Source organism: Polypterus senegalus, chromosome 3 (assembly GCF_016835505.1).
Source record: "Polypterus senegalus isolate Bchr_013 chromosome 3, ASM1683550v1, whole genome shotgun sequence".
Lineage (NCBI taxonomy): Eukaryota > Metazoa > Chordata > Cladistia > Polypteriformes > Polypteridae > Polypterus > Polypterus senegalus.
Window position 1 is genome coordinate 52,415,423 of NC_053156.1, and position 15,125 is coordinate 52,430,547.

Below are 15,125 nucleotides of genomic sequence, written 5' to 3' on the forward strand. Positions count from 1 at the left end.
AACTGGACACAGAGTCCATTACATTTGTGATATTACAGCTCTCTGAATAACTAAAATACTGAGATGTATACGTGATGTCATTTTCATGATGATAGGAGTTAAAGCACATTATTAAACATGTTTCACTTCGATGAAATAATTTATTGCAGCAGTACAATCAGGGGCGGCTCTAGGCTTGTGGTGGCACTGGGCAGAGGAAGAATCGGTGGCTCCTTCGCCCGCCCGTCAGTAAGGTAGCTTATGCACAGTGGATGGCTATGTCCGTTGCAGACACTGGATAGGCGCCACTTGCTCATGACACAAGCATTTAACTTTTGCCGAAATTTGTCGGTGTTTTTAGCTGTGTTGTTATTTTCTCTTTCTGTGTTATATTCAATGTATATTGGCATAGCCGTCACTGCAGTCAGTGCTTTTCTTTTGCCAAGTAACCGATTGCCACACAATCAGCTCTGTAATAGAAGTTAAGCCATCTGTAAGCTTAGCGCCGATTCTTCAAAACGTTTAAAGAACATTGAAATATCTTCGTAGTACATGTTTAATTATTCTATCCTTAACGACACTCCCAGTGAAGAATATAGAATATTTAAATGAAGTTAAAGTTTTATCTGTATAGTTTAAACAACATATTTTGCTGAATTTCACCTTATAAATGATATGGTTTCTGTTTTTGAACCGCGAGGTCCGTACAGGAAAGGCTTTAAAACATTTTGCAGTGGCTGAGACAGCGTGTCCTTGAAGCTGTATACCGATAATTCCCTTTCCGATCAGCTGCTGCTGTGATTCACACTCAGATACAGTGATATAAATACTCTGAGTGGTGCAGTGAGAGAAATATTGAAAAAGATGATCCGCTGTGGCAACTCCTAACAAGAGGAGCTGAAAGAAGAAGAAGAAGAAGAAGTGAGAGTAACAACGCTAAAGCAGTTATGGTATGTGGAATACTATGGCTGTTCCCTGGACCATTATATTGTTACAAGTTAATTACAATCAGATGCATTACACTAATAAACAATATGCGGTTAGTTTCGGTGTATTTATAAAGCCGTCAGGAAAATAAGGTGTAACCACACAGGAACAGTAGCATTGCTTTGACGCTGGGTGCCGCCAGTCTGCAAAACCGAGCGGAGAACTTGCGTACGACAAGGTATGAGGTACCGTGGAAAAGTGCGTGGCTTTACGCCAAGTGTAGGTTTTATACATCGCGATTTGAACATGGAAAAGTTCTTACGCAACGTTTCTGTGCGTACGCACCGTTTATACATGAGGCCCCAGGGCTTCTCAGAGACCAGACTTATTCAAACCGCCTCGGCACAGACGAGATAATGTCTAAGTGGGACTTCACAACTTTCCAATACTCCCCTGCTTCCGTAGTTGAAGTTGCACTCCATGTCCATGGCTGTTCTGTATGTGACTTGCAGCACAAGCTATTTCACAAAGAAAACAAGAACTCGGGCAACAAGGTCAGCATTTCACAATGCGTGAATTACTCCCCAGGCAAGTGAACTGCCTGGGCAGGTAAAGATGAACTGATAAAGACATGGGAGGTGACGACAGGAAGAGCGCAGCCACACAATGCACTGCGTCCATGTTGGCCTTCTGTACATTTGTGAGCTGCCATTCCTTAAATCACCTCTACCTTGTTAATTCCATTTAAATGCTGTATGATAAAACAGTTCTTGGGCAATACTGCAAATCTGATGAGTTCAGCAGATTGTCTGGTGAAGAAAATAATTGTTGAAACAAACCACTGTGCTGAACAATACCAGAAAAATCAGAGTAAGCCACGTGCGTCAAAATCCCTGGCAGCCTGTCACTGCAGATGCCATGTGGGTGTGTGCAGGACATACTTAGGATATGAAAAGTCCGGTCTCTTCAGGTCACCCCACAGATTTTCAATTGGATGAAGGTCTGGGCTCTGGCTGAGACATTCCAAAATATTGATGATGATAATAATAATAAAATGTATTTATATAGTGCCTTTCCCATGCTCAAGGCTCTTATTCCACTTTGATGAAGCCATTGCTTTGTTGATTTTGATGTATGATTTGGGTTGTTAAGGGTGGAGTGGTGGATCCAAGGGTAAGGAGCTGCATTGGCAATCGGAAGGTTGCCAGTTCAAATTCCATAAATGCCAGAAGAGAGTCTACTCCGTCAGGCCCTTGCGCTACAATTGCTTTGTCCTGGGTATGATGTTACTCTGCATCCAGCCCTGCAAGCAGGTCCTCCAACTCACAGGGAAAACTTGGGGGGCTGGTGGCAGGAATGGCAATCCAGCCACTGTAAATAAAAATAAAATAAAAACATAAAAAACCTCACACTGTTCCAGTGTGGTGCTGAGGTGTCACCCACTGCACTCTGGTCCCAATCCAGGTGGCGACCCGTGTGGTGGGTGGGGCAACGTGCTATCAGCGCATGTTCCCCAACCTCTCTCTCTGGGTTGTTATCATGCTGAAAGGTGAAGTTCCTCTTCATCTTCAGTTCCCTAGTAGATGTTTGACAGTTTTGTGCCAAATTAGACTTGGAGATATTCATGATTCCATCCACTTTGCCTAATGCCCCAGATCCTGCAGAAGAAAAGCAGCCCCAAAGCATTATGCTGCCTCCACCATGCTTTGCTCTGGATATGGTGTTTTTTTGATGATTAGTGGAATAATAACACAGCACAACATACCTTTTGGAATTATGGCCAAATAGTTCCACCTTGTCTCATCAGGCCATAATACATTTTCCCACATTGTCATGGGAGACTGGGCATACCAGTTTAGCTGGGCTTTGATGTTTTTCTTTGTGAGAAAAGGCTTTCGTCTTGCTAAACCACCCCTCCCCACAACCCACACACATAAAAAAAATACAACTGATTGTTGTCAAATGTAAGGAACGACGAGTACTTGCCAGGAAAGTCTGCTTCAGGCCTTTTGGTGGCCTCCCTGGCCAGTTTTCACCTTCTCACCAATCTTGGAGGGGCATCCTGATCTTGGTTGAATCACTGTTGAGCCGTACTTTCTCCACTTGTTGGTGACTGTCTTCACAATGCTCCATGAGATGTTTAAGAGTCCAGAGATGGTACTGATCCATAGTCTGGCTGCTGTTGACGCCCCTTTTTCAGTTAAATTATGAGTGACTGTCATTTTTCACTCGGTATTAATTACCCGCATCTCACTATTAACAATTACTATGATAATGCGGCCAATCACCAGCATTGAAACTGTACAAACTGTGTTTCATAACACGCTTAAGTTTCAAGTTTGGTATTTTTCCATCCAGTCGTTTTAGCTCTAGATTGTCCTCAAGAAACTGGGACACACAGACGCACACCAATCATTGAGATATTGATGTTTTTGGTGGCAGGACCCTAAAAGTTGAGATCAGCTGAAAACTGGGGATTGAAATTTTTGACAAATATAAAGCTTTTGTTCCTCTCCCACAGATGATAGGTTATGGTGGAGGAGCGTGCAAAGCAAAATATGCCCATGATATACATTCCTGATTATGACATAAGTATTGACAAATGTCTCATGGGTTACTAGGGAAACTGTTGTAGATAAAAGTACATCACATCCAAAAGGGAATGATTTAGTATCAAGATCTACTGTACATGCTATGCAAAGCAAACCCTGAGAACTTCTGAAACTCGATACTTACACCAGTAGAGGAACCAAATGCGACTAAGTTCAGTCACTATGACATCACTACATCTCACCTGTGCTGTCTGTCACCATGGACTCTGTTTGACCGAGGTTACTGTATAAACACAGTTTCTATCCCTCACCTGAACTGCTTGAGATTTTGCTTTAAAAGGCAACTGATGAATGCAGCACTGTACGACCAAACCACCGTGATACGCCTGGTGACCCCAATCGCATGAGGCCCTCAAACTGTAGCGGGGTCCATTATCAACACGGCAAAAAAGGCAAAATGATTGTGATCAGATGGAAAGACGAGAGACGTCAGCCTCAAAGCACTGTTCTCAACGCAGCAACTGTTAACGTTCTTGTGAGGAGAAATGTGGAAGTCACTAAGCCTTTTACTGTTTTAGGTTACTATAACAATATGCGGCATCAATCGGGCGGGTCACGCACAAGCAACAGAAAACATGCATTCAAAAAAAAAAAAAAAAATCTTTCAACATCTTCTCGAACAATGCCTGCGTGTACTGGCAACCGTGTGAAAACATACCACATGAAGCCAGCGTGTCAAATCTGCACCAGTACAGCAGTGGACACTAGGCGTTCCTATCCTACTGTGATTATGTTGGAGTTTTGGTGTTCAAATGTTTTGTTACATCTGCAACATTCCAATCCTTGGTATTATTCAACCCATTGACATGCAAATGCCATCAGATTGTAAGGAAGTGCATACACAGAAACAATTACAGTGAACGAATGCCAGAATCATCATAAATAAGGAGTCTACTGACCAACTGTGTTCAGCAAGGTCGCAGTCCAAGAGACTCCGTATTTGAAAAATACAACCTTTAATTCCCAATTATTACAGCTTCTGTGAGCCAGAAGTGGCACCAGGATAGGGCCCGGGTTGGCCTATGATCACCCAGTTTTCTCACTGGCCAACCCTATTTTGTAGCTTACTTTATTTAACAAATGAAAGTTTGCCTCTGCGGTGGGTTGGCACCCTGCCTGGGATTGGTTCCTGCCTTGTGCCCTGTGTTGGTTGGGATTGGCTCCAGCAGACCCCTGTGACCCTGTGTTCGGATTCAGCGGGTTGGAAAATGGATGGATGGATGGATGGAAGTTAGCCTATTCTGCATACATGCATTTTAATATACATCTCCCGCGATTACACAGCAAAATCACCAGAGTTCATTAATCTCTTTAAAAAAAAAAAACAAAAAAAAAACACGGTGAAAAGTGTAAAAAAAAAAGATAGCAATTTTAAGACACATGTCTTAATTAACAGGGGATTTGATAAATAAGATTGACTTTATATTTCACATGTATGTCGACAGGACTCGCCGTGTATGTGGGTCCTGTTGGAGGGGAATGGGAACAAGGTAAATATGAATGATGTCTCGAGGTTGTATTTGTGAAAGGAAACACACAGGACTGTGAAACATTCCAGACTCTCACGACTGCACTGAAAATGTCAGGGATACCCACAGTGGCAAGTGAACACCCTGCCGTCAACAGCTGTGCTACCGTCAGCTAGGAGTTTGTTACCAGCACCATTCTATGCTTGAAAATCTACAACCACTCTGCTGCCAAATGTTCAGTCAGCCAGGTCATGAATACGTCTGATACTGCCAAACCACCAACTCAATTGGCACTAAAGTATCTATCTTCTCTTACAACTGGTAAGCCGTACAGCTTTGCTGCTCATTGGTACAACAGATAGCATGTGGCTGGAATACATGATGTTAGTGATCAGATCCACTGACTGGAAACCCAGGCCTCAGACATGTTTAAAAGTCAAGTGAAAGTCATTGGGCAGTGCTTTATATTATACAAATAACAGAGCAAATCATACCTGTAATCCATCCGTTTGCTGTAATATTTGCTACTGGTCAAAATTATGACAGATGTTATTTGTTCGCTTGTGTCTCACAATGAATGGGCTGGTATCTTGCATGCATCACCAAAAAGGAGGCATCCAGTTTATTTTCAGCATTTTGCAATTGAATTTAAATGAATGTTAACAAATATCATTCAAACTACACAAGAAATAAAATAAATGCTATAAAATGAACTGATCAGCCAATTTACAATAGTATGACTAGACTTCTAAAATGTTTTTTAAAATGAATGTGCTAGGCCAGCCCTTTAATGAAATCCTAGTGATGCTACTACCAGTGTGTCAGATAATCAATGGATGGCCAGCAACTAGCAAAATACACAAAGATCTGTGTGTACACAATGTTGTTTGCAGAGGCAAATGGAAATGGCAGCTGTGGGTTAGGATCATCTATGAAGGTTGTCAATGCAAACCCGTCTGACAAGCTGTGACATCAAGTCTCTGGAATTTCTTGTGACTTTAGCATGGCAGGTGCAGCAGCAGCACCAGCGCAAGTAGCTGCAATCAGATCTGTAATGAAGCGTGGCTAGCAGCACAACACCAGACTCCCAAGACTAGGAAACAATAAGACACTTCAGATGCACAGTTAGAACACAAGTGCACAACTACAGGTGACGACAAGACATGGTCAGGAATTCAAGTCCACTAACATCTGAAACAGCACAAGATGAACACTGATGGCTACATAAAATTGAGACTCAACAGAAGCCAGTGATGTTAACAAACTTCAGAATGTAAAGAATGTCTAGTCATGTGCATGAGATAGAAGATTTACCATCAGGTTTTACTCCACATAATGCAGTTGGTAAAAGGATCAACAGTATTTGCATAGTCACTGCTACATCATGTGACATGAATAGTAAAATGTTAAAGACATTCTTGAGGGGGGGGGGGAAAAAAAAACTGCTTCATTCACTCAGAATGTGAAACCAATGCAGGAAGTGCTTTAAGACAGAGAAGCTTTTATCTGTGGAATCCCTACACGATAAAACACCTTTTTCCACCCTCGCAAATGTACGGGGCTTTTAATGTCTAGAAAACAAAAAACAATCGGGATTAAATCACTTAGAGATGTGTACACAGACAACGTCTTCGCATCCTATGAACAATTACATTCCAAATTTAACTTTTCAGCAACACATCCCTACCTCCAAATTAGAAACTTTGTTAAACAAAACCTGCCCAACTTTCCACACCTCCCACCTACTTCTACTCCAGAAAAAACACTGATCAAGTCTTGGGGACTCAAGACAGCATTTCTGTAATATATTAAAACATTTTAAAGTCCATCCCTTTCAAAGATCCAAGAGTACAATGGGGAAAAAGGATCTCTCACTCAACATTTCGGAACAGGAATGGAAGGCAGCCATGCACAGAATTCACTCGAGCTTCATATGCACAAAGCATACAATTATTCAACTCAAAATGATCTATCGAGCACATCTCTGTCTCATTTAAATTTGTCCAAAATGTTTCCAGAGCAAGAGCCAAACTGCGAACGCTGCAATCAAGTTCCAGCCTCACTGGGTCACAGTGTTTTGGGCCTGCACCAAATTAACATCATTCTGGACCAAAGTCTTTAAATGCCTTTCAGACATCCTTGGTGTCACAATCCCTACTAACCCACTAACAGCTGTGTTTGGTGTTCTTCCAGATGGGCTTAAAGTGGAGAAGGACAAACAATCTGTGATTGCCTTCACTACACTGTTGGCACGCAGACTTATCTTGCTCACCTGGAAGAATCCTAACTCTCCTCTTTTCAGTCATTGGGTAACCGATGTTACTGTATATATTACTTGATATTAGAAAAAAAATTAAATACTCACTTAGAGAATCTGTGCGAAACTATTTTAAAACCTGTCAGTATCTAATTAATAATATTTTAGAATAAGCATTTAAATTGAGGAAGCGGATTCTTCTGCCCTTTTTAATTCTATTTATTTACTTACTTATTTTTCTCTACCACTAGAGTTCCACTATGCTGGCCTAGCTCTCTTTCTCATGAGTGGAGGTTGATTTCACTTGCTTGTATGGAATGTTGTTCAATTTTTAAAAATTCAGTAAAATGTAAAAAAAATAATAATAATAAAATCATTATATATAAAATAAAAATAAAAAAAACATGGCTATAGGAATGGCCCACTTTTATCAGGCAATATTATGAACAAATACAAAATGTAAGTACTGGATCACAAAGAACATACACAGAGAAGTGCCAGAGGTGTTGTCCAAGCACAGATGCATCTCGGAATGTATAAGGTGATTTATTTTTTTAAAAAATTTTCATTCCAAACTGAAATTCCTCTACAATATGTTTCAGCTTTAACAGAAAAAAAACAACACAAACATTTTGAAATTGTAAAATGGTTGGATGTCCTTCACTTGACCTAGATTTTTTTAGTCCATTCTACTCATCTTGTGTGTTGCATGGGCCTCTAAGTGCTGGAAGTCGACTCCTGACGAGACATACGGCGGGATCCCACTGGAGAAATCTCCAAGAGTGCCTGAACAGTTTGTGCTACTTTAACCAGGCCTTCCTCCTCCACAATGTGCTGTGGCTGACACAAGCAATTCTGTAAACAGAGGAAAAAAAAATTAGAAAAGAAAAAATTAAGACAGATTAGCCAGTATACAGCATGCTGCATGCACTCGTTTGGGGTTACGTAGGGAAGCAAACCAGGTCCATTTCCATTGCTGCCACTCTTGTAATAAAAGCTTAGTCAAGGTTACTTAGAGCAAGCAGAAATTGAGTTACCCTTAAAGCCAAAAGCTGGTAAAACCCCAAACCCAACTAGTGCCAACTTGCATCTCCTGCTTGCATTAGCCTCTTGAAGGAATCGTTATGACATTGTGCCAGGTGGTATCATGCAAATACTTGATGGATGGAGTGTACATGCTACTGACCAAATCAGTACATCCCAAGGAAAGGTCATTTAACAGGTTTTCTTTCTTGATAAAGAATCCCAAACCCTGCAGACTTCAAGAGACTTGCCTTTATCTCGATGTTTGTTTTCTTGCAAAAACAATTAAGGTCAAACATAGATTTGCAGGCTGGGAGGCCTGATCACTATGATTTGGAGGATCTTTGTGTAATTAAAGACTGACAGCAGCAGACATCTCACACTACACAAAAACAGGTTTAACATGCATTAGGTGAGGCAAACATTAAAATAAAAACAAACAAAAACATGAAGACATCAGAATAGAAGGAGCTATCAATAGCATAAGGGGAAGCCAGACTTACAAATGTGTTTCAGTACATTATGAAAGGTTCCCTGTGAAGCAGGAGCACTGTCTCGATTTATAATTTCTAAGAATCGAGTCATTTTGTTCTTATTGTTCCATGTAAATGCAATCAGCTACTGATGTAACCGATTAGGTGGTAGCTTTTTTTTACACAAGTATAATCGGGTGTCGGATTTGAACACAAAACACTTCATCTGTGAGAAGGTAGAAATAAACACTGTGTGTGTTGCTGTGTCACCCACCTTATCCAAATTTAGCCATGTTTAGACATTGTGTATAATAAAATCAAAGAGCAGTTTGGAACATTAGTAGACAAATATATATAGTGTACTACTGTACAGAAAACAAAAATATTAAACAGTGCTTACTAAACAACTTTAAATATACTGCCGATGTCTGCAACTGTTGTGAACAATAAATTTAGAGCAGGCCACAAACCGTTACAGCAGTCAACATTCACGTCACACAAATAGCTTTATTTGTGGGTAGACATTAGGAAAGTTCAAATGACACTGTTATGCACAAAGTCTGGCTAACCCTCATCCCCCAAATGGTCTTAAACAAGGCATGCAATAATAGCTAAGTTTACACCGCTAGTTGAATATACCCAGTTCTGATTTTTTTGATATATTTTGGGTTAACATCACTTTATTGCACTCCCATGTAAATGATAAAAGAGCATATGGAATGTAATCCTTGGAATGGAAACCAGATCTCTATTTGTATGTTAATCTTGATCACAATTCGATTCCAATTTTGTGATTCACTTTGCGAAGCTCAAACGAGTTATAGAGGTTACAGGGCCATAGCTAAGAAGTCTCATTAAAGAGTACATTAGTTTTAAACAGAAAGATGAATTAGTTGTTTAATAAAATACAATAGTTGAGTAACACAAAAATATTCCCAATTTCATTTTATTCAGGTCGTGATGCTCTGTTTGAACAAGACTAGAGACCTGTCGTTTAACAAAATTTTAGAAAATATCTGTGGTCATGGCTGAAGAAAACAAAATGATCATATCTACAAAATCACCACATCTACAGCACTAAGAATTTTAAAACCCAAATGTGCAGGGAATGTGTGTCATTATGTCATGTCGTTGGTGAAAATATCATAATTTTTGGCTACTGTTCATCTGAGTTTGCCAACATAAATACATTAATTTGCATTGTTTACAGTTGGATCAAAAACATCAGAATTGTGTTTCTAGTCCCATGGTGTAAACTAAGCCATAAAATCTGAGATGGACACCTACCTGCACACAACTGCAACATGACACTTTTTGTGGGAAGTAATTTGGTCAGTTAAATTCACCAAGTGATGTCCACATAACTATATTTTACCTTCCAACAAGCATACTCCAAGCAGAGAAAAATTAAGATTTACCTTTTATAACATAGCAGGACATTCACAAACCTACTAAAATCCAGCCAGACCAAGACATGCTGCCAGTCCACTGCAGGCCCACTCATGCACACACCCACAATAACATGGATAGTCACTTTAGACTCAACAATCAATCTAAGAGCTTTAGTAAAATGTGTAATAAGAAAATCTCATACAAATATCGAAACTTAAAAACATAGTTATGTTATACAGTAGCAGTTGTTTTTCTTGTGGCAGAACGTTGGGAATACCTTTTATGCAAACACCATTTGCCGCTATCTAGAAATAAAATACAGTAATCGACTTTTTCACTATTGTCTAGTCTACAGCTATGATCATAAAGAACCTTCAGGCCTAAGTATCTTATGAAAAAGAAAAAGCACCCAGAGGACCTGTGATCTAGCAAAACTTAAATGCCTCATTTCATTAATGATTTGTCTAACGCTGACAAAATGTACTTAGGTCACTAAGCCACTGTAACTGCAAATAATTTATAATTTAAATTTTTTTGATTATTAAAATCTCTCTATATATATATACACACACACAGTATATCTATATCTATCTACGTATCTATCTATCTATATATAAACAGTTTAAAAGAAAAATTAACAACCCCAATGTCAATGAAAGTTCATTTATATATTTTTTTGTTTTTTTGTATTATACATTCACTGATTGAGTTTTGACTTTCTGGTGAATGTTGTATGACTTTAACAATATTTTTTAAAAATCATTTATTTCTATCAGTGAAGTAGAATGTACAATATTGTTGCAGTTAGTGCACAGAAGTAGTAAATTCATGCTAAAATAAGTTATGTTATGTAGCATTACAGACTTTAACAAATGTTTGAGATGTTGGCAACCTTTTTTACAGTTAATATATATTTTATTAGTATTGAAAGTCACAAAGTAATGAATATGAGAGTTTTGAAAGGTTCACTTTCTTTGAAAGAGACACTTAAAATTAAAAAACAAATCGACAGTTTGCTATTGTGTATACCTGGCCTAGCACACCAACAAGGACTTTTTATGTCGATCATTTTCAATGCAAAACTAGCTTACAGATTCATTAAAGCAATTTCTTATTTCAGGATATGAATACATGCCGGCACAAGCTTTGCTAAGAAATGCATGATTAGCTGAGGCAACTGAATTAGTTACTTTGTGCATTACTGTGCGCCAAATTACTTTTCAAGTTTTGCTATATATTATGTGGTGATGTGCCAATATAAGTGTATTTAATAACTATAATTGTATTTATGACTATTTACAAAAAAAAGTTACGATGTCTACATATTTCCTTGGATGCCATGCACTTCGAGAGACAGTTTTGTCTGCTGCTTTTGTATCTTAAAAACTGTAATACAACATATTTAACATGTTACTATTATTTTTTAAACTGCTTTACCCACTAGTATCCAAAGCAATGATACATTGCAATGTTGGAAAAAAATGATGCCTGACGGGCATTTTAAAGGAGCCTGAACAAAACAGCACATCATTCATGGGCATACTGTATGAAATAAAATACTGAAGCTGCTTCGATATGCTATGATAGAGCTATACCAGAAAACTTTTGGGAAGAAGGCATTGTGTAGGTCCTCTAACTATCTTACTAGGCAAATTTCAGCCCACACTTTGAGTGGTTGAGATTTAAACCATTTATATGTAAAAACTGCAGAAGCTCAAAAATATTTTAAGTGTGAGTTTAAACATACTTTGCTTATATTGTAAGTAGTAAGACTTTTATTCTTCTTCAACTTTACTAACAGCTGGCAGGGTGCTTTCCTGTTATTTGGATAAGAACACAGAGTCAGACTGACTTATGCAGGGTACATCTGCTGTAGCATTGCTGCAGTTTTAATAAAACGCAGGCAATATTTATTGGCACAAAGCTCCTTATCTTAAGCTGAAGGGTGGGAAAATTGGTGGAAACCTTGAGGGCAGTAGGAGCTAAAAAGAGTGTGGTGAAATAAAACATTTGTCGTCTCTTGTATTTTTGGTTGAATCATAGAGCTTTAGAGAATGGACGGGATTATAATGATGGAAGAGGAAAAATTAACGTTTCCACGGGCTTATCTATAACATCAAGTACGATGTCTTCTTTACTCTGCTGTTTGTTACAGTATGCATAGGTTACTGATTTGCTTTTCCACATCACAGATTTTAAGAATAGTGAATGGAATGGCAACTAGCTACTTTGCAAATGAATGTGACTTGTTTTAAGAGCACCCCACTCCTAAAACTATACATCTTGTTGTGATGTAAGAGTTAGGACCTTGTCTGGATATTGTGGACAAATAAAAATCACACTAAATACATTTTCACTTAGTGCCATCACTATGACCAAAGGGTATCCCATAATACATTTTGATGTCTTTTTAAGGCAGACAATGGATATCCAAAAAAAAAAAAAAAAAGGGAAATTCAGTGATAAAACAGTTTTAGCTCTTTTGACAGTGCAGTGTGATATTACTGGTGTGATGAAAATAATGAGCCGTCAGACCACATAGTTACCATGCAGCTCTAGCAAAGTAAGATTAATGAAAAAAACACGCTTTAAGAAAGATGTTGATTTTTAAATTAAACAACAATAGCAGAAAATACTGCTCACTCCAACATACTACTCACTAAACATGCAAGGAGATCTAAGAATTGTGACCAATTTGAATTTGAATATGGGTGTTAAACATGTAAACTAGTTTTAGAAATACTAGACTGAAGAAATTTGCACAGTGCACCAAACTAAAGTTCTTTGAAAGACTCTGGTCCAAGTAACTGTTTTAATATTAAGAGTGCTTAATATTTTAAAAAGGGAAAATGGTACTTTTTACTATTGAGAATGCATTCACTTTTAACATACCAAGACAAAGTAAATCACATCTGGAATGAGACAACATAAAAAATGCTGGAAAACACAGCGAGTTGCAAGAGTTAACTAAAGATTTCCAAGGGAAAAAGTGCTCAATTCACATTAATCTTAGACAGATGTACGTAAAACATGGCTTTTTAATTGTTTCTTTTTACAGTACCAATACCTATATATATATATATATACATACATATACATAAAAATGCACAAACCTGTTTCTCCATTTAAATACATAGTCATAAATATTACAAAATACATCTAATGCTTCATTAAGATTGTGTGGTCCCATTTGGATTTTCTTCACAATGCTTTTTTTTAAATAACCAGCTGTACAGATTATATACTAAGATTTGTGCATCCTTCAGGGAAATGTCATAGTTTATAGTATTGCTAAAGAAATTGTTCCAAGGAAAGGGAAACAAGAGTTTCAGCATTTTTGAAAAAAACATGGGATGAAAAAAATTTAAAGCAAAGTGCATATAAATGAAATTAGCATTAGACAGCTCAGTAAAAATCTAGCACAAATAAAGTAAATTTCTGCCCGTAAACAGCTTCAGCTTCTAACTTTACTCTTCTTTTTAAATAATTACTCTTTTTTAATAATTACAAAATACAGAACATAGTACTGTGTGCTACACATTAGAAAAACTTGAGTATAAATGTGGAAAGAGAATCCATCAAATAAAGCAAATCAAAACTCAACATATGGTCATCATAACAAATTACTTAAGAGTTAAGAGCTGAGACAATGGTACTAAATGTCAGCAAAATACTGTCACACAGTGACTGCATGCAGAATATCAGTCTTTTTAGAGATAAAAGACTTTAAATGCTAAAAAGTGTGGTGATAATCATAATAAACGGCATGGATGTGTTGAACTGGGGTGCAATTTACATACAGTCGCGAGATCTCCACATGCTCAAAAGGGGCACCATTTCTTTCTCCTAGCAACCTAATAAAAAACAAAGCTTTAGCCTAAAGTTTTACCTTGGATTAAAGCCATACGCTAACTAACCAAACCATGTCTCCAACAGAACTGTCCACATATGTAAAAAACATTTTTGAAGATCTGCTGGATAATCCAGCATTTCCAATGGCCCAGTGGGCTCTGCAATATGCAATTCTGACAAATCAGCAACATCCTGTGGCAGCAAGCTGTTACTGCATTTCCTTCTTCCTAGTCAACAGACAGATATCAACAGCTATAAAACAAGACTGCAAACCCTAGATTTGTAAGTTATTCAAACTGAAGATGAACAGTGAAGTGATAACTGTAGCTGGATAAATACAGATGTATCAGTGAAATACATGACAGACATAACAGACACCTGAAAATATCTTAAACAGAAATGACATCTTTTTCCATATTGTGTCAGCCCAATTCATGACTGAAAATGGAAAAGCATTAGAAGAACACAGACATTTTCACATCTCTTCCAACAATTTTTAAACTGTAATAAGTGGATAACCTGGCTCTAACTTGAACTTATATTAATAGGTTTAATATCAGCTGTGATGTGCAGAATACCATCACAAATACTTGTAAAAAAAACTTGAATCAAAGCTGCAAGTGGTACAGGGACTCCTCACAATTGCTGAAAGACTGCTCTAGGTAACAGAATTGTACTTTTTAACTTGTTAAATAATTATTTAAAACAGATCTGGTTTCAGCAGTATCCACCATGCAGCCCTGCATCTTGCTGCTTTAAAAGTGTTTTTTCAAATGTAGCTAAATCAGAGATAGTTTGTGCAAAGCCAGATAAATTAGCAACATCACAATAGCATAGAAAAGACAGAAGCCAGCAAGTTGCTGCAAGCATGGAGCCAGTTTGGAGTCTGCCTCGACCAGCAACAATGCCTCCACGGTGTCCAGAATTCTGTCCACATTGCCTTGGTGGATATCGGATGCAAAACACACTTTGGCCTGCAGAAGTGAGAGGGCGGGTAGGGGAAGTAGGAGAGAAGGGAATAAAGGGAGGGGATAAACATACAAAGAAAAACAAAAACAGACAAACGCAGGTTAATATAACACAGAAGCCACAGTTTTGTGTTTTAACCTTTTCAGCACTGGAAGGGGATGGGGGTGTATGC

At 38.1% G+C, this 15,125-nt stretch overlaps 1 protein-coding gene across 1 annotated transcript in view; it reads right to left on the bottom strand.

Annotated features, from left to right (window-relative positions):
• Positions 1 to 10,754: 10,754 nt before the first annotated feature.
• The window catches only part of LOC120526481 (DISP complex protein LRCH3-like), a 90,559-nt gene continuing 86,188 nt past the window's right edge, over positions 10,755 to 15,125 (bottom strand). The window contains exon 19 of the mRNA XM_039749647.1: positions 10,755 to 14,958. Coding sequence (XP_039605581.1) covers positions 14,764 to 14,958 — 195 coding nt within the window. The 3' untranslated portion in view covers positions 10,755 to 14,763. The remainder of the gene's footprint in view (positions 14,959 to 15,125) is intronic.